We start from the raw sequence: 22,517 nt of genomic DNA, 5'->3' as shown, positions 1-22,517 counted from the left end.
GGAGGGGAGAATAGTGCCCCATCATTGGGGTCGGGGGGGGGGGAAATAGTGTCCCATCGTTGGTGTCAGTGGGGGGAGGAATAGTGCCCCATCATTGGTGTCAGTGGGAGGAATAGTGCCCCATCATTGATGTCAGTGTGGTGGAGGGGAGAATAGTGCCCCATCATTGGGGTCGGGGGGGGGGGGAAATAGTGCCCCATCATTGGTGTCAGTGGGGGGAGGAATAGTGCCCCATCGTTGGTGTCAGTGGGGGGAGGAATACTGCCCCATCGTTGGTGTCAGTGGGGGGAGGAATACTGCCCCATCGTTGGTGTCAGTGGGGGGAGGAATAGTGCCCCATCGTTGGTGTCAGTGGGGGGAGGAATAGTGCCACATCGTTGGTGTCAGTTGGGGGAGGAATAGTGCCCCATCGTTGGTGTCAGTGGGGGGAGGAATAGTGCCCCATCGTTGGTGTCAGTGGGGGGAGGAATAGTGCCCCATCGTTGGTGTCAGTGGGGGGAGGAATAGTGCCCCATCGTTGGTATTAGTGACACAAATGATGGGGCACTATTCCTCCCACTGACACCAATGATACTTACCTTGCTGACCCCTGTTCCAGCCTGGGCTCGCTCTCTCACTTACCTGTCAGCTGTCTTCCTTCTCTGGCCGCTCTCCTCTTCACTCGCTCCGGCAGCTCCCTCGGTCTTCTTTGATGTACGCGCGCTGCCGCTCGGCTCCTCCTCTCCAAGCTCCACCTCCTCGCCGGTGATTGGCCGCCTGTGTGCCTCTCCTGAGCTACAGTTCCGGTGGCCAATCAGCGGCGAGGAGGCGGAGCTGCTGAGCGATCCCGGAGGTGTGGCCAGATGACAGGAGCAGCGTATCATCCCGCCCACACATCGCCGGAGACTGCAGCGGTGTCTCGGTTCCTAAGACCATCGGAAATATGTGTTTTCCGATGGTCTTAGGCGACCCCTGGGAAATGGTCGTTCGACCCCCAAAGGGGTCGCGACCCCCAGGTTGAGAACCGCTGATATAAATAATAATGACAACAATAAGTATAATAATAATTGTTATTATTATTATTTACATTATAACAGTTAATTATATATTGTATTATTGTGTGTGTGTCTTATTGTTAATAATACTTAATTGTATATTTTAGAGAGAGAGAATATATATTATCATAAATAATTATTATAATATAAGTAATAATGACAACAACAATAATTATAATAATTGTTATTACTATTGTTATTATTTACATTATAATAGTTAATTATATATTGTATTCTATTTTATATATGTGTGTATATATACTGTATATATATAAAAATATATTCTTATTGTTAATATTAATAATAATAAATATGTATATATAAATATATATATATATATATATATATATATATAAAAGCATACTAGTATCATTATTATTGATGATAAATTATATATTCTACTATATATAATGTTTTATTATTATTATTAATAATAATAATAATAATAGTATTATAGCAGTCATTATTATTATATTGTATTATAATACAGGATTTATATAGTGCAAACAGTTTGCTCAATACAGCAACAATACAGTTCAATACAAGAGGGAAAAGAGGGCCCTGATCCTTGGAGCTTACAATCTTACTAGGATTGCTATCATTAATATAAGTATTGTTTCTGCTGATCCTGGTGAACTATTTATCTATCTCAGCACTAATCTTCCTGGCTAGTACTTGCTGTGTTTGTATTCTCCAAGTTAATTTCCTTTGGCAGTATTCCGTTTCTTTTCCTGCGTTCCGATCTTCTCTGCAGTTCCTGGAACAGTGGGGGCCGTTGAGATCGCACTGACCTGTCAGCAAGGTGGTGAGCTGTCAGCGGTCTCCTGCCGTTCCTCCGTTGACCGTGAGGTGGCAGCGCTGACCCCGTTGAGCGGAGGCTCGGTAGTGTCGGTAGTACACATGTGTGCGGCCGGGAGAAGGAGGAGGAATTGGGAAGGGAGAGTGGAATGGGGCACACCTCTCCGTGACATCACACGGCAGGCATGCCGATTCTCCGAGGATTGTCATTACACTGGGACACTCGCACCCGGCTGGAACTGTCAAAAGTTTGCTAACTCGTGGACTGTGACTTGGAGGTATCAGATCCCACTTGGCACCCCAGAGATCGGATCGCTGGACACTACCGGGGGATTCTCTATTCCGAGTCTGACCATGGATATCATACAGTGAAGGATTGCTTCTACCGATAGACACCGAGCGATCTATACATCTCTACATCACACAGGGGACATACAGGGATCCTGTCCATAGGTGATCAGCATGGACCGAGCAGCACTATGGGGACTATGGGGCTCCGCGACACTACTATTCTTCATCATCAGCCAGGGGAGCACCACCCGGGAGGAGAAGACAGGTAAGGAGGAGCCGGGCTGCTATGGAGGGCAGGTGTGCCTGGAGGTGCAGGAGACTCAGCTCTCATCTGTTCTTTATAACAAATGGGGATCACTACATATAGACCCACATACAGATAATCACTACATATAGACCTACACACAGGTCATCACTACATATAGACCTACACACAGATAATCACTACATATAGACCTACATACAGATAATCACTACATATGGACCTACACACAGGTCATCACTACATATAGACCTACATACAGATGTCATCAATACATATAGACCTACACACATGTCATCACTACATATAGACCTACACAGAGGTCATCACTACATATAGACCTACACACAGGTCATCACTACATATAGACCTACACACAGGTCATCACTACATATAGACTTACACACAGGTCATCACTACATATAGACCTACATACAGATGTCATCAATACATACTGTATAGACCTACACACATGTCATCACTACATATAGACCTACACAGAGGTCATCACTACATATAGACCTACACACAGGTCATCACTACATATAGACCTACATACAGATGTCATCAATACATATAGACCTACACACATGTCATCACTACATATAGACCTACACAGAGGTCATCACTACATATAGACCTACACACGTCATCACTACATATAGACCTACACAGATGTCATCACTACATATAGACCTACACACATGTCATCACTACATATAGACCTACATACAGATCATTAATACATATAGACCTATACACAGGTCATCACTACATATGGACCTATACACAGGTCATCACTACATATAGACCTACATACAGATCATTAATACATATACACACAGGTCACCACTACATATAGACCTACACACAGGTCATCACTACATATAGACCTACATACAGATCATTAATACATATAGACCTATACACAGGTCATCACTACATATAGACCTACACACAGGTCATCACTGCATATGGACCTACACACATGTCATCACTACATATAAACATACACACAGGTCATCACTACATATAGACCTACATACAGATCATTAATACATATAGATCTACACACGTCATCACTACATATGGACCTACACACATGTCATCACTACATATAGACCTACATACAGATCATTAATACATATAGACCTATACACAGGTCATCACTACATATGGACCTACACACATGTTATCACTACCTATAGACCTACATACAGATCATTAATACATATAGACCTACACACAGGTCACCACTATATATAGACCTACACACAGGTCACCACTACATATAGACCTACACACAGGTCACCACTATATATAGACCTACACACAGGTCATCACTACATATAGACCTACACACAGGTCACCACTATATATAGACCTACACACAGGTCATCACTACATATAGACCTACACACAGGTCATCACTACATATAGACCTACACACAGGTCATCACTACATATAGACCTACATACAGATCATTAATACATATAGACCTATACACAGGTCATCACTACATATAGACCTACATACAGATCATTAATACATATAGACCTACACACAGGTCATCACTACATATAGACCTACACACAGGTCACCACTACATATAGACATGCACACAGGTCATCACTACATATAGACCTACACACAGGTCACCACTACATATAGACCTACACACAGGTCACCACTACATATAGACGTGCACACAGGTCACCACTACATATAGACCTACACACAGGTCATCACTACATATAGACCTACACAGAGGTCATCACTACATATAGACCTACACACAGGTCACCACTACATACAGACCTACACACAGGTCACCACTACATACAGACTTACACACAGGTCATCACTACATATATACTGTACCTGCACATAGAACATCACTACATATATACTGTACCTGCACACAGGTCATCACTACATATATACTGTACCTGCACATAGGTCATCACTACATATATACTGTACCTGCACACAGGTCATCACTACATATATACTGTACCTGCACATAGGACATCACTACATATATACTGTACCTGCACACAGGTCATCACTACATATATACTGTACCTGCACACAGGTCATCACTACATATATACTGTACCTGCACATAGGTCATCACTACATATATACTGTACCTGCACACAGGTCATCACTACATATATACTCTACCTGCACACAGGTCATCACTACATATATACTGTACCTGCACATAGGTCATCACTACATATATACTGTACCTGCACACAGGTCATCACTACATATATACTCTACCTGCACATAGGTCATCACTACATATATACTGTACCTGCACACAGGTCATCACTACATATATACTGTACCTGCACATAGGTCATAACTACATATATACTATACAGGTGTCCAAAGCCAGATAGGTGGTCAGTAAATATACCTGTATTAACTATAAGAAATGTCTAAAGCCACATAGGTGTTTAGTAAATATACCCGCACTACCTATAGGAAATGTATAAAGCCACATAGGCGATCAGAAAATATACCTGCACTACCTATAGGAAATGTATAAAGCCACATAGGCGATCAGAAAATATACCTGCACTACCTATAGGAAATGTATAAAGCCACATAGGCGAACAGTAAATATACCTGTACTACCTATAGGAAATATATAAAGCCACATAAATATATCTGCACTAACTATGAGAAATGTGTAAAGCCACATAGGTGCTCCTGTCCCTTTGCCTGCACTTATATGACTGTCAGCTCCAGGCTTGGGACAAGAGGTGACACTGGCTCTTAGCTGTGTGATAAACTTTCCTAAGTCAGTACAAACAGGCAATGACCATTCCTGATCAATGTCAGGGATCACACCATTTCCAAGCCAGGTGCAGAAAGGCTTTAAAACACATGCATGATATATAGATGTAATAATCTGTTTATGGTTGCCCAGCACAGTGCAGGTATGCATTGGGTAGAGGGATGAGCAGAAAGAGAACCTGTCGCTGCAGCTGTCATCCTAGAATCTAGTATTTCTTTTCCATACAGGTTTTCCTAAGGTGTAGTAGGTATATACTGTATGTGTTCTGAGTACATGTGTCACATTGCAGTCCAGGGAATGTGAATGAAGGAGACACGTGTTTGGCTATGCCGTGTATTTCTAATAATGATGTGTGGCCAGCTGTTGCAGTAACTGGCTCCATGTGTGCTGACCTGTACCTGTAATCCACTGTGCTCTGAAACCTCCAGGGACGTATGTCATCATATGTATAGGAGCTGATGTCACTGTAGCTTTATCTGTACAATATGTATAGAGCTCTTTTTAAAGTTGGGTGCATTGTAAAAAGATTTTTTTGTCTTGTGATTGAGCTATTAAACTCAGCCCAGTTGCAGCACTATGATTAGCAATCACTTGTTAGACATAGGGAACAATGGAGCGTGGCATGTGGGAGTAAATGATCACTAATAATTGCACAATGTTCCAAATCTGTGTCATCAATCGCCGCTACATGCAACTATAGGTGTGTGATTAATCGCAAATCATTTTAGTAGCACATTTGCACTGTCAGTAAATTCCGTGCATGCACAGCCTAAGGCTCTGTTCACACTGCCGCAGCTTGGGATCTGACTTGTGAGACCCCAAGTCGCATGACATGTAAAATCCCATGTTAGTCAATGAGAGCTGTCTTAATTAGCACTACTGAAGTCACTCTGACTTTAGAAAAGGTTCCTGTACTACTTCAAGGTGACTTCTCTCTGACTTGTGCCCATAGACTTTAATAGAAGTCACCTTCATGTCGGATCCTCATCTATATTGATGTGATTTGGATCCGACATACAGGAGGATTACCCAGGCATTCCTTGAAAGTTGCTTCAGAGTTGCTTCAAAGTAGTACTCAAGTCACCTGGCAAGGTTGCACTGTAAGTCGCGTGACTTTCAGGTAGCAGTAGAGTGAACCAAGACTTAAGCATGCCATACATGCATGCAATGTGATTGTACAATCTGTTTTATGGTGGCCACACGCTGTAAGGGAGGAAAGAAAGAAGATCAGAAAGATTGTGCAATGTACAGTACACGTTGTGATCATATTGATCTATCTACTTTCCTACAATTGGATCAGAATAATTTGCTGAGAATTAATGACACAGTATATGTGTTTTTGATAATTCATAGATTTGATCATATTGTCCAATTTTATCATGAATCATTTGTTTGAATGGCATAATTTATTTATTTCAGGTACTTGTATAGCACTGTCAATTTACGCAGTGCTTTACATATATATTGTACATTCACATCAGTCCCTAACCCTCAAGGGGTGTACAATCTAAGGTCCCTAACTTACATCCATACACATACCAGGACCAATTTAGACAGGATACAATTAACCTACCAGCATGTCTTTGGAGGAAACTGGAGTACCTGGAGGAAACCCATGAAGGCACAGGGAGAACATGTGGTGCTGTGGTTGGGATTTGAACCAATGACCCTAGTGCTGCCAGGCAAGAATGCTAAACATTTAGCCACTCTGTTGTCCGTACGGCCAGCATTAGATTTTCCAACAACCACTCTTTAGTAAACGAGACAACCTGACAGGATCCAAATAAAATGGATTAAGTACAGCCAGGGCTTTTTTTCAGCGAAAATGTGGGGGAATGCAGTTCCGGCACCTCCAGCACTGAATGTATATAATGGCAACGGGTGCTGGGGGGATCTATTGACGCTGGCTGCTGGGTGATCTATTGTTGCTGGGGGGTCTCTTGATGGGGGGACTACTGTTGAGGGTGGGGTCTGTTGCTGCTGGGAGACCTATTGTTGCTGTGGGGGATATTGTGCCTGGGGGTGCTTTTGTTGTTGGCAGCAGGGAATCTATTTTACTACTTTTTATATTATCTTTAACAAATTCTATAAAAGTTACTTAACACCACAAAATGATACTTGCTTCGGTATTAATTAAGAGGGGTGGTACTGGTAGGTGGTAGAACCAAAGGATGGTGCTCGTAGGTGGGTAGGGGGTGGAGACAAGGGTTGACTCAGAAGGGGAGAGTTCCTGCACCAATTTCTGAGAAAAAAAGCCCTGAGTGTATCTTATACTACTAAATGTTGGTAGATCAAGAGGCGATTATATAGAGATAGTACAGTTAGATTGTAATGTGTGTGGCTAGTTTACAATCTACCAACAACTATGGCCTGCCTGATTGGATACACATTGATTGGCTAGATTGGGTAGGTCCTTATGTTAGATAGATCTGGTAAATCTAAAGTTGATTGTACAAAGATGTTGTGGTCAGGATGTAAAGTGTTGGGTGATCCTTAGACTCAGAAATACTTGATTTAAAGTGTTACTAAACCCACAACACTAAAATCAGTCTGTATATGCAGTAAAGCATGCTTGTTATACTCACTGTGGGACCTAAGGGGTTAATCCTCTGCATTGTGTAAAAAGGCTGTTTGATCCTGTCTTCTCTGCCCCTCCTCTTGTTGAAATGACCACCTGATACAGACTGAATCCGTAGTCACATGCACATGCTCAGTTTAGTGTGTATTGCTAGAGAGGTTTTTTTTTTTTTTTTTTTTTTTTGGGAGAGTGCATGTGAGCAGCACAGGGCCCATCAGCACTGTTCAGGGGTTTCACATCCTCCTAGAGCAGAAAGAAAACTCCTCCTACAAGCTTTAACCAGTGGTCTGCTGAAGTCACAAGACTGCTCTAACTGCTGATGAGAAAAGGTATTTACCAGTTTATATTTATGAAAATAATTACATTTCTGTGTTCTGTGGGAGACCAGATATAGTGAATGCAGGATCCTGGGTTTAATAACACCTTAAAGCAGTATTAGGCCCCTTTCACACTGATGGTTCGATCAGGTCTACCTGTCGGTCTTTCAGGCCATTCATAGCTCTCTATGGTGCGGCGGGTATCAGTAGACATGTGTCCGTTGATACCCGCCGGCATCTGATCCAATCCTGTCCGCTAAAAACAGACAAAGGGGATCCATTCCCCATCCGTCCGGCGCATCGGATGACAGGCGGTCAATTTCCATCCGACAGCCCCAAAGAAAACAGTAGTCTGTGTCAGCTCAGCTCAGTATAGCGGAGCAGACACGGACCTGTCATCCGCCTGCTCAGCAGGGATCAGCAGAGAGTTCCCTCGCTGAGGAGGTGGATCCGCTTGACGAAATCCGCTCCATCTGAAACAGCCTTGAACCCAAAAGCAAACATTTCTTATATTACATCTTACCAATTCTTACATGTGATAGCTGTATTTGTTTCCTTTTTTTAGGCTTCCTTTCTTCTATTTTCATCTGGTGGTCCAGCCAGCAAGTCTGTTGTTTTTCAAAAGCACAAGCTCTCTAGCAGAATGTATCAGTTTACATGGATGAGACAAACCATTTACCACTGGCAGGGGTGCTCACAATGATAATTTTTTCTTTATTTATGTAAAACCTTTAACCGAAAAGGAAGAAAAAAACAACTGTTTGCTGTAACTGATTATAAAATGTGAGTTTGACTTTGGCTTCAGTTTGTTAGTGTATTTAAACCGGATAGTACATCTAACACTACCCTCCCCCCAACTGACAATGCTGCTGTGTGCTGTGCCTCCTGTGCTCATTCATCCATGTATCATGCAATATAATACATTTTTTTGTTTCTGGGTTTATAATGCTGTAATGCCTTTCATCCCTTTCTCGTCTGCATTGTAGAAAGCTCCTCTATCTGGGACTGGAAAGGGTTATATTGTAGAGCAGTGCGCTGCTATAGGATATGCTGTCGTCTTCTTCTGGCTAAATTATAGAGCAGCAGCTCCATCCCACTCCTACAGACAGGACGAGTGCAGATTTTCTGACTTTATAGCAGGAACACTATACTACTATGTATCAGAATGTATTTCCCTAATAAATACATTGTAGCTCTATGTCAGTTTGATTGTTCTGGATACATTGTCCTCGTACCCCTGCTCCTGTTTGTTTTCTGATGGCATTGTAATTTAGGGGTAGAAGAGTTAAATGGAGCAGCAGTTAGCAATTACATTGATGCAAGGCATTCATCTTTGAACCCCCAGACTGTCCATTGATGATATGTGTTGTACTCAGCCGCCAGGGTAGTTATTTGCATGGGTAGTGTTTGTGATCTGTCACATAGTGTGCCCGCCATTCCGGCCATCATAGGAGAAAATGTGCTGAGTTGGCGTTCTTCATCTTAAAGAAAACCTGGAGAGTATAAAACAAGCAGGCCACCAGTGAAACCTGAACTGCAGGGAAAGGAAAAATGCTCACACGCACTTGGGCTGCCCATGCACTGCAAGGGTTAAATGCTTGTTAGGGCTAAGGGGCCACAAACAGGACTTTTACCTACCAGAGACTGTAATGGTGACCATAGATTTATTATCTGATCCAGATTAGCTCAACACAGTCAAACCAGAAACCGATCGAATAGCCATAACTTCCCTTCTGATCAGTTTAGTCCTGGTCAGGGGCGGACTGACTATTCAAGCACTCGGGCACTGCCCAAGGGCCCGGGGTCAGTGGGGGGGCCCCATGAGATGCTCCTGGTACATTTCATAGGCTTTTTTGGGTGTGGTTTAAGTGTGGGTGAGGACACGGGGCCCCATGATCCCCTATTGCCCGGGGGCCCCATGAGTTTTCAGTCCGCCCCTGGTCCTGGTTCACACCTGTGCATCTTTGAAGTCACCTGCCATGACGATTTCATGTGCAGCTTGCTGACATCTGTGCAAGTTCATTTAACAGATGTCAATGCAAGTCGCAATTAATATTGCAGGGACCTTTTTGAGGGCTTGTTCACACTAGAATGCAGTGCGGGAGAGCCGCGGCCCCGTGCAGCTCCCCTCGCCACATTCTGATAGCAATGCCCTTGTGATCTGCTGCGGGGGGTCAGTTAAAAGTTAACAACACCCTAAGTGCAGTTGGCAGATGCATTGGGTTTGCCTGCGCCAAATCGCATGGTAGAAAGTACCAGGCAATGCTGTTGCCATGCGTTTCAAACGTAGTGCATGCACTACTTTTGGTGCGGTGCAATGCAGTTTCAGCCCATTCACATGAATGGGCTTGAAATTGCACTGCACAGAGCTGCAGATGAATCGCACAGAAATGCGCAGCATGTTCCTGTTTGATTTACCTCGGAGCATAGTGTGAACTGGCCCTTTAAGTTGCAGCAATTTGGGGTGCAGCAATTTGAATGGTTCCATTGCCGTAAATGGGATGCGACTTTTCATGCTACTTTGAACTGTCAAGTTGCATGACAAGTCACGCTGGTGTGAACTGGGGATTAGACTTGGTTTCATTTGCATTCAATTAAACTAAGTCCATGGGCCAGTGAGGAAAATATTCAACTGTTTAACATCAATTGCCTGACACTTTGTGAACACGATCATATTGTGAGCAGGGGCGGACTGACCATTTGGAAACTCGGGCACTGCCCGAGGGCCCGGGGTCAGTAGGGGGCCCCATGAGATGCCCCTGGTACCTTTTTCATAGGCTTTTTTGAGTTTGGGCAAGGACACAGGGGCCCCATGATCCCCTATTGCCCGGTGGCCCCATGAGTTGTCAGTCCGCCCCTGATTGTGACATTGCATAATGGAAACAGAGATGCAATCGATAATTATGTAAAAGTTATGATTATATCTTAAAGTGTTGCTGAACCCAGGACTCTGCATTCACTATATCTGGTATCCCACAGTACACAGAACATGGAAATGCAATTCTTTTAGTAAATATAAACTACTATATACCTTTTCTCATCAGCAGTTAGAGTAGTCTTGTGACTTCTATCAGTGTTCAGCCAAGCACTGGTTAAAGCTTGTAGGAGTAGTTTTCTCTTTGCTCTAGGAGGATGCAGAACCCCTGACCTCTGTCTGGACAGCGCTGATTGGCCCTGTGCTGATATCATGTGCTCCCAAGAAAAAAAAAAACCTCTCTAGCAATACACACCAAACGGAGCATGTTCAGAGTGACTCCACACAATATGTTTTATCAGGGGATACTGGAAGAACAGGAGGATCAGAGAAGACATGATCAAATAGCCTTTTTACACAATGCAGAGGATTAACCCCTCATGTTCCACAGTGAGTATATATTTACTGCACATACAGTCCAATTTTTCTGTTGTGGGTTTAGTAACGCTTTAAGTCCTTATGCACACTGGATGTTTTTACAGTTGCTGTTTTTGGCTTTTGGCGTTTTTTTCTACAGCCAGTAAACTCCCCAGCATGTTATCCTATTATTATTTTATTGCAGGTACTTATATAGCACTGTCAGTGCTTTACATATATATTGTACATTCACATCAGTCCCTAACCCTCAAGGGGCGTACAATCTAAGGTCCCTAACTCACATTCATACATACACATATTAGGGCCACTTTAGACAGTTAACCTACCAGCATGTCTTTGGAGTGTGGGAGGAAACCAGAGTACCTGGAGGAAACCCATGCAGGCACAGGGAGAACATGCAAACTCCAGGCAGGTGGTGGCGTGGCTGGGATTTGAACCAATGATCCTAGTACTGCCAGGCAGAAGTACTAACCATTTAGCCACTGTGCTTCCCATGTGTCCATGCACACATAGACTGTAATCAACGTTTTTTGGCAGGGGCATTTTTTGGCTGGAAAAAACCCCCAGAACAAGTGGGTTTGTAGAGGAGTTTTTTTAGCTGTAATAATGTTCTAACACTAAAAACCGTGGCAAAAATGCTGTGAAATGTGGCAAACCAGCATTTTTGGACTTTTTTGGACCAAAAGAAAATTAGGTTTTTTTTGTAAAAAAAATACTAAAAAGCGTTAAAACCGCAAATGCGAAAAAACAAACGCCACTAAACGCTAATGCAATAACGCTAAAAAAAAGCAGAAAAACTCATGACTTTACACAGCAAACATTACCAGCGTTACTAAAATGCCCAGTGTGCATGAAGTCTAACTATTAATCGAGATACACTTTCCTGTGTTTGGCATATCGGTCAAATGAGTTGTCACTATAGATCAGAAGGGACCAATCAGAAAAGCCTCGTCTCTTCTATGCTTCAGTGGGCTTGGGTCCTCTGATGTCATCAAGTCCACTGCAGAGCCCATAGCTCTGCATTGGACATGAGGAGACCAAGGGGCAGTCCACTGCTGGAGCATAGGAAGCAGAGGAGAGTATTGGCTTCCATAGGGGCTGGGGATCAGGTAGGTAAACTACCTTTTGTCACTGACAGTTCCAGTGCTAATGGTGGGGGGGGGAGCCAAAACCACTGAGACCGGGTGTTGTTTTAAAACATGCAACACTTCGCATTCCTCAACAACCATCAGACTTAGTTTATCTGAAGTCTTTCACACCTCAAAAACGTCCTCCAGATCCGTTTTTTAAGCATTTTTATATGTTCCGGTGCATTTCTGATGCATTGCCAGATGTGTTCCAGATGCTTTTTTTCCCCTTTTTTTTTCCTGTTTTTTTTTTCACTGTACTGTACATTTTTTATGTGACTGATGCATGTAGGTGTGTTCTGGTGCATTTTTTATGCATTTTACCTTATTCCAGTACAGTTCTATACAGAAAAAATGCTGCATGTTTTACTTTTTTTTCTGGAAAGTACTGCAACTGACTGCTCCAGTGTGAACTATGCCATTGGAACCCATATAACCTACTATCCATGCATTTCTGGTGCAGAAAAAAAACACACTATACTGCATCTAGTGTGAAGCGGCCCTGACCACGTACATTTGGTCATAATTCTCTGCCTGGGGGACAAAGGTGCAGCATACAGCTCACTGCCAGCAGCCTTTCATAATCAATGACAGGCTGAAACATGCAGCAGCTGTACACAGATATATGGAAATGTTGGCGGAATGTGCATACAAGTGCATATGAACTGCCCTGTAGCAGCTCATATGTCCTGATGGGTGTATAGCTGCGTACAGCTGCTGCATGTTTCAGCCTCTCATTGATATTGACAGGCAGCTGGCAGCAGATTGCACACAGCACTGTGCTCCCCGGACCAGGGGCGGACTGACAACTCATGGGGCCCCCGGGCAATAGGGGATCATGGGGCCCCTGTGTCCTTGCCCAAACTCAAAAAAGCCTATAAAAAAGGTACCAGGGGCATCTCATGGTGCCCCTACTGACCCCGGGCCCTCGGGCAGTGCCCGAGTTTCCAAATGGTCAGTCTGCCCCTGCCCCGGACAGAGAATTACAACCAAATATATAGTTCTCTTGCAGCCGTGTGCATGTATCCTTACGCTGTACACATGAGTGCATTCACCTGGAAAAGGCATGTGCAAAAATGCAATGCAAAAAGCACTGCAAAAACAGATAAAATGCAAACTGCATAAATGGGAACCTAGCTGATTGGTTAGGGAGTTTCAGAGGGAAAAACAGCATCCAATTGGGACTTTCACATACCTATAAGATGTCGGTCTCCTGAAGTGATTTTCAGCAGTTAGAGGTTCAGTCAAGACCAGCTGTCCCTCCTACCCTGCCCTTCAACGCCAGCCTTTTTGGGTGTATTGTTGCCCACTATTGTGGGTGGACAGTGTGATTCAGGAATTTAATGGATTGTTACATTCTTTCAAGTCTTGGTGACTGAGCTTTGGTTTTCGCTATTTGTTTCAAATTTTATTGGATTTGTTATGGTTATTTAATAAAAAAATTTACTTATGAGCTTTTAACGCTTTTAACCCTAGATAAGGGCCGCAGCCTATTATTTGCCAAAGATATTTGTGTTTGTTTCATTGAATTAATGCCATTTATTTCAGGAGATTTATTATTACCTGTTGAAAAGGGGTGCTTATGGGGTCTTCAATCCCATGTCCCAAACGCAGATAGTGTGCATTTTGGAAATTATGTTGGTGTGCATACAGTGGAGAAAATAATTATTTGATCCCCTGCAGATTTTGTAAGTTGGCCCACTTACAAAGACATTTTTATCATAGGTGTATTTTAAATGATAGAGACAGAATACCAACCAAAAATCCAGAAAAAACATATGATACAAATGTTATAAATTGAGTTGCAGTTCAGTGAGTAAAATAAGTATTTTGTTCCCCAAGCAAACCATGTCTTAGTACTTGGTGGAGAAACACTTGCTGGCAAGCATAGAGGAAAGACGTTTCTTGTAGTTGGTTAACAGGTTTGCACATATCTCAGGATGGATTTTGGTCCACTCTTCTTTACAGATCTCTAAATCCTTAGGGTTTCTTGGCAAGTTGAAGTTACAGCTCCCTCCATAAATTTTCTATAGGATTAAGGTCTGGAGACTGGCTAGGCCACTCCATACCCTTAATGTGCTTCTTCTTGAGCCACTCCTTTGTTGCTTTGGCAGCATGTTTTGGGTCATTGTCACGCTGGAAGACCCATCCACGACCAATCTTCAGTGGCCTTGCTGAGGGAAGAAGGTTCTTATCCAAGATGTGACAATACCTGTCCACTGGCCCCTCAATACGGCAAAGTCAGCCTGTACTTTTAGCAGAGAAACAGCCCCCAAAGCATATTGTTTCCACCTCCGTGCTTGACTGTAGGGATGGTGTTCTTAGGGTCATAGTCGACATTGGAAGACACAGTGAGTCAAGTGAGTCAAGTTATTGCCAAAGAGCTCAATTTTGGTCTCATCTGACCACAGCCCTGTCTTCCAATCCTTCTCTGAATCATTTAGATGTTCATTGGCAAACTTCAGTTGGGCCTGTACACATGCCTTCTTGAGGAGGGGGACCTTGCGAGCGCTGCAGGATTTCAATCCATGGCAGCGTATTGTGTCACCAATGGTTTGTTTGGTGACTGTGGCCCCAACTGCCCTGAGATCATTCACAAGCTCCTCCCGTGTAGTTCTGGGCTGATCCCTCACTTTTCTCATGATGATCCTTATCCCATGAGGCAAAATCTTGCATGGAGCTCCAGACCGAGAGTGATTAATGGTTATTTTGTATTGTTTCCATTTATGAATAATCGCTCCTACAGTTGTCTCCTTCGTGCTGATGGTCTTGTAGCCCATTCCAGTCTTGTGCAGATCTACAATCTTCTCCCTAACATCGTTTGGCCCTTTGAGATAGCTCTTTGGTCTTGCCCATGGTGGTGCCCAAGAAACATTCTGTGGACAGGTGTCTTTTATACACATAACGAGTTTTCGTTAGGAGCAACTTCTTAAATTGACAGGACTAATCTGTGCACCACATGAGCACATAGCCAGTCTGTGGGAGCCAGAATTATTGTTGGTTGGTTGGGGATCAAATACTTATTTTACTCACTGAACTGCAACTCAATTTATGTATCATGTGTTTTTTCTGGATTTTTGGTTGATATTCTGTCTCTATCATTTAAAATACACCTATGATAAAAAGTATAGACCCCTCATTTCTTTGTAAGTGGGCAAACTTAAAAAATCTGCAGAGGATCAAATAATTATTTTCCCCACTGTATAGTGTATAGCAGTTAACAGCAGCCATCTCCCAGCACCAGGACATCCTAGGTGCACCAATACACAGCATGTTTGCTCTATATGTATGAATGTGCCTATGTGCCCAAAGACTTAAAGCCAGAGACAGTCATACCGGCCTACATGCTGCCCTCGGTATGGTTTCCTTTTAACAGAAGCCTCCAACTTCTGGTTCTCAGCTCCAAGTCACTCTTTCCTTGTACACATGTGTCACCCTCTGTCTCTTTTATTGTCCGACACTCCCGTGAGTGAACTTTGGTAGGCAAAACTTGGCGCTAGGCCAGGGCCACTCTGAATTCACTTCCCCGTGAGCAGTGCTAGGCTTCTAGTGCTACCTCTGACATGACATGATGGCAGGAACACACCTCCATCTAATTGCTAAACCTGTGTTCCAGCTTTGGCATGTTCCTGCCTGTTTTTCTATGTCACATTTTTCGGGAGTTGGCTCAGGCGCCGAGATAAATCAGTTTGTGTAGAGACAAAGGAAGAGGCACCTGGAGGATGTGTGGAGCTGGGTGTCTGCGGTGGAAGGGGGCATGTTTTTCCCAATGTAATGAGAACGCACTTTTTGTTTACTGTATGTTAATAAGCCTTTCATGGCAAGTAAACATGATTGAATGAGGTAATGTGAAGTCAGTATCTTCTTATCAGTGACCACAATTTATATTGGTTGTTGTTCTGGTGTTTGTACACTGTTAGGGCCATACAATGAGCAAGGATATATACAGATGACCCTCCAATTGTGTCTGCAAAAGTACACAATTCAAAATGGAATAGGAAAGAAATGGGGGATTTAATATAGGACCCCCCTTTTCTTATGGGACTGTGGCAGGGGAAATGTTTTAAGTCTCCCCGCTGTATATATACAGTGGAGAAATGTCCAGAAGGTCAGCAGGTTTTTAGTCCACCCTTTTGGTATGAGATTGAAGAAAAAACATTAAACGTTTCAAGCCCCCCGATAGCTATTAATATAATGGGGACGTTTCTAGAAATGGGAGTTTTAAGCCCCCCTCTGCATCTGGGGTACACCTGGAAGGCAAATTGGTCAATCAAAAGAGGACTAGGAGAGAGGAGAGGGCTATAAAAGGGGGGCTTTCAATAATAGAGGAGGAGATACCTGAGAGGCATCTCTGTGGTGTTCCCCTCCCACCTGCCCCTTTTTTGTTGATTCTGATTTTTGGACAAAAAATCGGTCGAATTTTGACCCATGTATGGCCGGCCTTAGACCCCATTTAAACAAGCAGCTCCTAAACTCAAGTTTAGGAGCTTTTGGCTGCCACATTTAGGTGAGGTTAAACCTCCCTCTCCTGAATGCGGAAGAATTGTGTTCAGGATAGGAACGTTTTAACCGCCAACCACGGGAAAGTGCATATCGCAGCAAAACCACAGCAACCACTGCGTTTTCCTGCGGCTGGCGGTCAGTGTACATGGAGCCTTAGACTGTGAGCACTCTTGAAAACGGAACTTGACGTAGTCTAAAGGCCTGTCGTTATCATCAGTTCTGGACAGCCCCAGATTAGTCTAACTTCCACTGAAGGGCATAACCCTTTAACCACTTGCCCTCCAGAGGATTTACTCCTCTTCCTGACCAAGCCATTTTTTGCGTTACGCTGCTGAGTTACTTTAACTGACAATTGCACGGTCATGCAACGCTGCACCCAAATGAAATTTACGTCCTTATTTTCCCACAAATTGAGCTTTCTTTCGGTGATATTTGATCGCCTGTGCGTTTTCTATTTTTGGCGCTATAAAAAAAAAAAGACAATTTTGAGAAAAAAAACAATATTTTTGACATTTTGCTATTAAGCATATCCAGTAAAAAAATTAAAAAAATCGAATTTTGTCATAAATTTAGGCCAAAATGTATTCTGCGACATGTCTTTGTTAAAAAATAAAATAAAATCCGTAAATTAATTGGTTTACGTGAAAGTTATAGCATTTACAAATGGCGTTATATATACTGAGATTTTTATTTTTACTAGTAATGGCAGCGATCAGCGACTTATAGTGGGACTGAGGGGCTTAGGCAGACATTCTGACACTGGGGGAACCGACTTCGTTTCACTGACATCCAATACAGTGATCAGTGCTAAAAAAAAGCGATGGCACTGTACTAATGGCACCGGAAGGAAGGGGTTAACATGAGGGTGATCAAAGGGTTAACTGTGTGCTGGGAGTGTTTTACTTGGGGGTGGGGTCACCGTGCTTTACTATAATTACACTGCTTTGGATTGCTGTGCTGAGCACAGCCATCCAAAGCAGTGTTCCCAGACTGACAGGGAGGAGAACTGTTAGTAAACAAAACAGTTCTCCTCCCTGTCGGAGATCCTTGGAAATCACCGGGCGCCAGCGAGTAATTACCAGCCGGGACCTGGTGATTGAATGGTGGCGCGGGTAGGGCGTGCGCACCCCATACCCGGAAATGCAAAATCATGTATATATATGTGATTTTGCGCACCCATGCGGTTAAAGGAAAGCTTGTTGCTGGCAATCTAGAACTGTGACAACTGACCTTACTGAAAGAAAACTCTTCCTCCTGTTGCTTCCACAGTGAGTGAGATTTTACCTAACAACATAACTTTTGACAGAGTTCAGTCTCTGCCACTGAGTGACCAACCACCTTAAGCCATTTGGGGCTCATCCACTAGCACCGCCTTTGTCACTAGGCCATACTCTCCGCACTCAGGGCTCCCTTTCCCAATGGGATCAAGGGGCTGTCATTGCGGCTGTGGTATGTGTACAGCCAGGAGTGCCTGCATGCTCCTGTTTAGGTGGGCAGTCGAGGAGGAAAGTAAAACTGTAGCTAAACAGTCTGTTTTTACGGCCCCCTGTCTGTCCAAGGGAATGAACCTTTACAATCTTGGGATTGTTTCATAAGTGGCTGGCCATGCGTTATATAATTTTCCTTTAGATTTACCAAAACCATGTAATATGAGGTCAGCCCTAAACACTTTCAATTTGTATGCAATCAGGCGGGCCCTTTACACTACATAGTTGACGGTAAATCTAAAGGAAATTGAACAAGAAAATTGTATAATGTATAGCCCGCTCAAGACTGTCAGGTTATGTTACAGGTTAATGTGCTGTCATTGTCCAAAAATTAGTGAGGGAGTAAATGAACTGCAAAAGTGAGTTCAGGTAATGCTGAGGTAAACAGCTTATGTCATGTATCTTAGACATATGACCTAGTCATCGGCGTCTACGCACAGCATTCATTGTCTGGATCATTCAACCTATATCTGTCATTCTGTTTTCATTAAGAAGGCCAGGAGGACGATAACAATGTTAGGTTGCCTTCAGTGGCCCACTTCTACTTCTAAGTTGCATCCATTGTAAACTGAATGTATAGCAGGCAGGGGCGGACTGACCATTTGGAAACTCGGGCACTGCCCGAGGGCCCGGGGTCAGTAGGGCGCCCCATGAGATACCCCTGGTACCTTTTTCATAGGCTTTTTTGAGTTTGGGCAAGGACACAGGGGCCCCATGATCCCCTATTGCCCGGGGGCCCCATGAGTTGTCAGTCCGCCCCTGATAGCAGGAGTTAATATCGAGTGAAAACGCCATGTTTGAGGTGGGCATTCACTAGGATGAGTTTCTGGAGAAATGTCCCTCCTGATAACAAGATACACTTGAGCTCAAAAACGCCTATTTTACAGGCGCTTGACGTTCTTTTTTTCTCTGTCTCTAAATGCCCCTCTATATTAGCCTATGTGTTCATGCACACATAGGCATTTACAGGAATTTAAAGGCAGAGCAAAAAAAAAAAAATCACTTGTGTTCAAGAGGAGCGTTTTGGCAGAAAAAAGTGCCTGGGTCACCTAAACACGGGTAAATGCACGTAAATGCTTCTAAGCACTAGGCACGTTTAGCACTTGAGCATTTTTCATTTCAGTGGCCAGAATAAATGAATATTTTGGCTAATGAAATGAATGAATACCCAAGCGATTGACATGCCGAAAGGCATTTGCAAAAACGTGGCTTTACAGCCCATACACGGGTCAAATTCCGAAATAATTTTCTTTTGAGAATCGTAACTAAGAATTTCACACCATTACTGGGCCGCAGCATCGGACGATTTTCGTGCAGCCCTAGAATTTGAGTGATCGGGGATGTTGGAAATTTTTTTTTTTAATTTCCAATCAATAATGGGAGAATCGTGCAAGAAATATAATCGAAAATGAAATGAGCATGGGCAGTGACCTGGAAAGAAAAGAAAATTCTTAACCACGAAAATTCTGTCCTTTAGCAACATGAGGTGAAATTGAAGGCTTGGTTGGTCAAATTTCTAAAGCAATGGTGGCACCATCAGATTAGAAAACGCACAACATTCTTTATTCATTCAGAATTAAATGTATGGCTTGCATTAGAGAAATACAATTTAAAAGAAGTTCAAAAGTTGCTTAACCACTTGCCTACCGGGCACTTATACCCCCTTCTTTACCAGGCCGATGTTCAGCTTTCAGCACTGTCGCACTTTGATTGACAATTGTGCGGTCATGCAAGATTGTACCCATATTAAATTTTTATAATTTTTTTCTCACAAATAGAGCTTTATTTTGGTGGTATTTAATCGCTGCTGGGTGCTTTACTTTTTACGCTATAAACAAAAAGTGTGCAAAAAATTTGAAAAAAAAAGTTTCTTTGTTTCTATTATAAAATTTTTCAAACAGGTAATTTTTCTCCTTCACTGATGTGCGTTGGTGAGGCAGCACTGATAGGCAGCACTGATAGGCGGCACTGATAGTCAGCACTGAAGGGTACTGATAGGCGGCACTAATGAGGTGGCACAGATAGGCGGCACTGATAGGCAGCACTAATGAGGTGTCACTGACTGGCATCACTGCTGGGCACTGACTGGCGGCACTGCTAGGCATTGACTGGCGCAACTGCTGGGCACTGACTGGCACAACTGCTGGGCACTGACTGGTGACAGCACTGCTGGGCTGCATTGATGGGCACTGGTGGGTGGCACTGGTGGGCACAGGTGGGTGGCACTAGTGGGCACAGGTGGGTAGGCACAGGTGGGTGGCACTGCTGGGCACAGGTAGGTGGCACTGCTGGGTGGCACTGGTGGGCACTGCTGGGCACAGGTGGGTGCACTGCTGGGCACTGGTGGGCGGAGCTAGTGGGCGGCACTGCTGGGCGGAACTGGTGGGTGGCGCTGCTGGGCACCGATCATCAGGGCACTAATCATCAGTGCCCTGATGATCGGTGCCGATCCCTGCTGTGACAACTGCCGGTTCTCAGCAGTACTGACAGCGTGAGGAAAGTGCAGCCGAGAACCGGCTATTGCATTTCCCGGTGATCAGCGTGTCATTGGACACGGCTGATCACGTGGTAAAAGGCCGCTGTGATTGACCTTTTACCATATCACGTGATCAGCTGTGTCCGTAGGACACAGCGGTCACAGAGATCGCCGGGTGCTCTCCCCGGGGGCGCACAGGAGAGTGTGTTCTGGGAGGGCGTCATATGATGCCCTCCCAGAACTAGCCGGCCGCAGTGTAGCCGTCATTCAGCTATCTGCGGTTGGCAAGTAATTGAAGAATCTCAAGTTTGAAGCTGGCCATACACGTGTAGATTTTCGGACGAGAATATTCGTAAGAAAAGTCATACAAAAATTCTATGAACATTGAATGAATGGACAAATGTCATTTGAAAATTGTCTTTTGCTTCTGACATTTTATTTTAAATGTCATTTCTGAATGATTACCGCATACACTGGCTGAAAATTTGTTTGATCGAGAAAAGTTTTCTTTCCTGCCCGTTCGAATTTTCCCGTCACTGCTGTTAAAAACAAACATCGATTTGACCCCACTAACGGTTAAAAAATCAAACAAATATTATTAAAATTAAAATCTATACATGTATGGCCAGCTTTAGTCTAACAGCAACACAGACAGAGGTAACAGCAGGTTGTACAGCAGTCCGTTTATTTATTACAGGTACTTATATAGTGCCATCACTTTACATATATATTGTACATTTGCATCAGTCCCTGCCCTCAAGGAGTTTACAGTCTAAGGCAGTGTTCTCCAAACTGTGGCCCAGGGGCCAGATGTGGCCCTTAGCTTGCTTTTATCTGGCCCTTGGGACAGTATTGCTCCAGCTGACACCAATGATGGGCCACTATTCCTCCCATTGACACCAATGATGCTGCACTATTCCTCCCACTGACACCCATGACAGGGCACTATTCCTCCCACTGACACCAATGATGGGGCACTATTCCTCCCACTGACACCAATGACAGGGCACTATTCTTCCCACTGATACCAATGATGGGACACTGTTCTTCACACTGACACCAATGATGGGGCACTATTCCTCCCACTGACACCAATGACAGGGCACTATTCTTCCCACTGATACCAATGATGGGACACTGTTCTTCACACTGACACCAATGATGGGGCGCTATTCCTCCCACTGATGACAATGACAGGGCACTATTCCTCACACTAATACCAATGGTGGGACACCATTCCTCCCACTGAAACCAATGATGGGGCACTATCCCTCCCACTGACACCAATGATGGGGCATTTTCTACTCCCACTGGCCACAGGTTGGCCCACCTAAAGCCTGAAGGATAGTAAAATGGCCCCTTATTTATAATATTTAGAGACCATTGGTCTAAGGTCTCCAACTCACATCCATACTAGGGCCAATTTACCTAGGAGCATGTCCTTGGAGTGTGGGAGAAAATTGGAGTACCTGGAATTAA

The 22,517-nt window shown here is 43.8% G+C and overlaps 1 protein-coding gene and 1 long non-coding RNA gene across 3 annotated transcripts in view; one reads left to right on the top strand and one right to left on the bottom strand.

Annotated features, from left to right (window-relative positions):
• LOC149472823 (uncharacterized) overlaps positions 1-1,954 on the bottom strand; it is a 45,098-nt gene extending 43,144 nt beyond the window's left edge. Inside the window, exon 1 of one of the 2 annotated variants that reach the window (XR_016314185.1) lies at positions 1,826-1,954. This is a non-coding gene — a long non-coding RNA (uncharacterized LOC149472823). The remainder of the gene's footprint in view (positions 1-1,825) is intronic. The other variant, XR_016314186.1, reaches the window with a different exon arrangement.
• Positions 1,933-22,517, top strand: part of EGFR (epidermal growth factor receptor) — a 300,102-nt gene continuing 279,517 nt past the window's right edge. Inside the window, exon 1 of the mRNA XM_089687285.1 lies at positions 1,933-2,388. Within this exon, the coding sequence (XP_089543411.1) occupies positions 2,295-2,388 (94 nt within the window). The 5' untranslated portion in view covers positions 1,933-2,294. The remainder of the gene's footprint in view (positions 2,389-22,517) is intronic.

Source organism: Staurois parvus, unplaced genomic scaffold, assembly GCF_062004578.1.
Source record: "Staurois parvus isolate SC_StPar_1 unplaced genomic scaffold, SC_StPar_1.0 ptg000020l, whole genome shotgun sequence".
Taxonomy (NCBI): domain Eukaryota; kingdom Metazoa; phylum Chordata; class Amphibia; order Anura; family Ranidae; genus Staurois; species Staurois parvus.
This window is presented reverse-complemented; position numbering and strand designations above follow the sequence as displayed.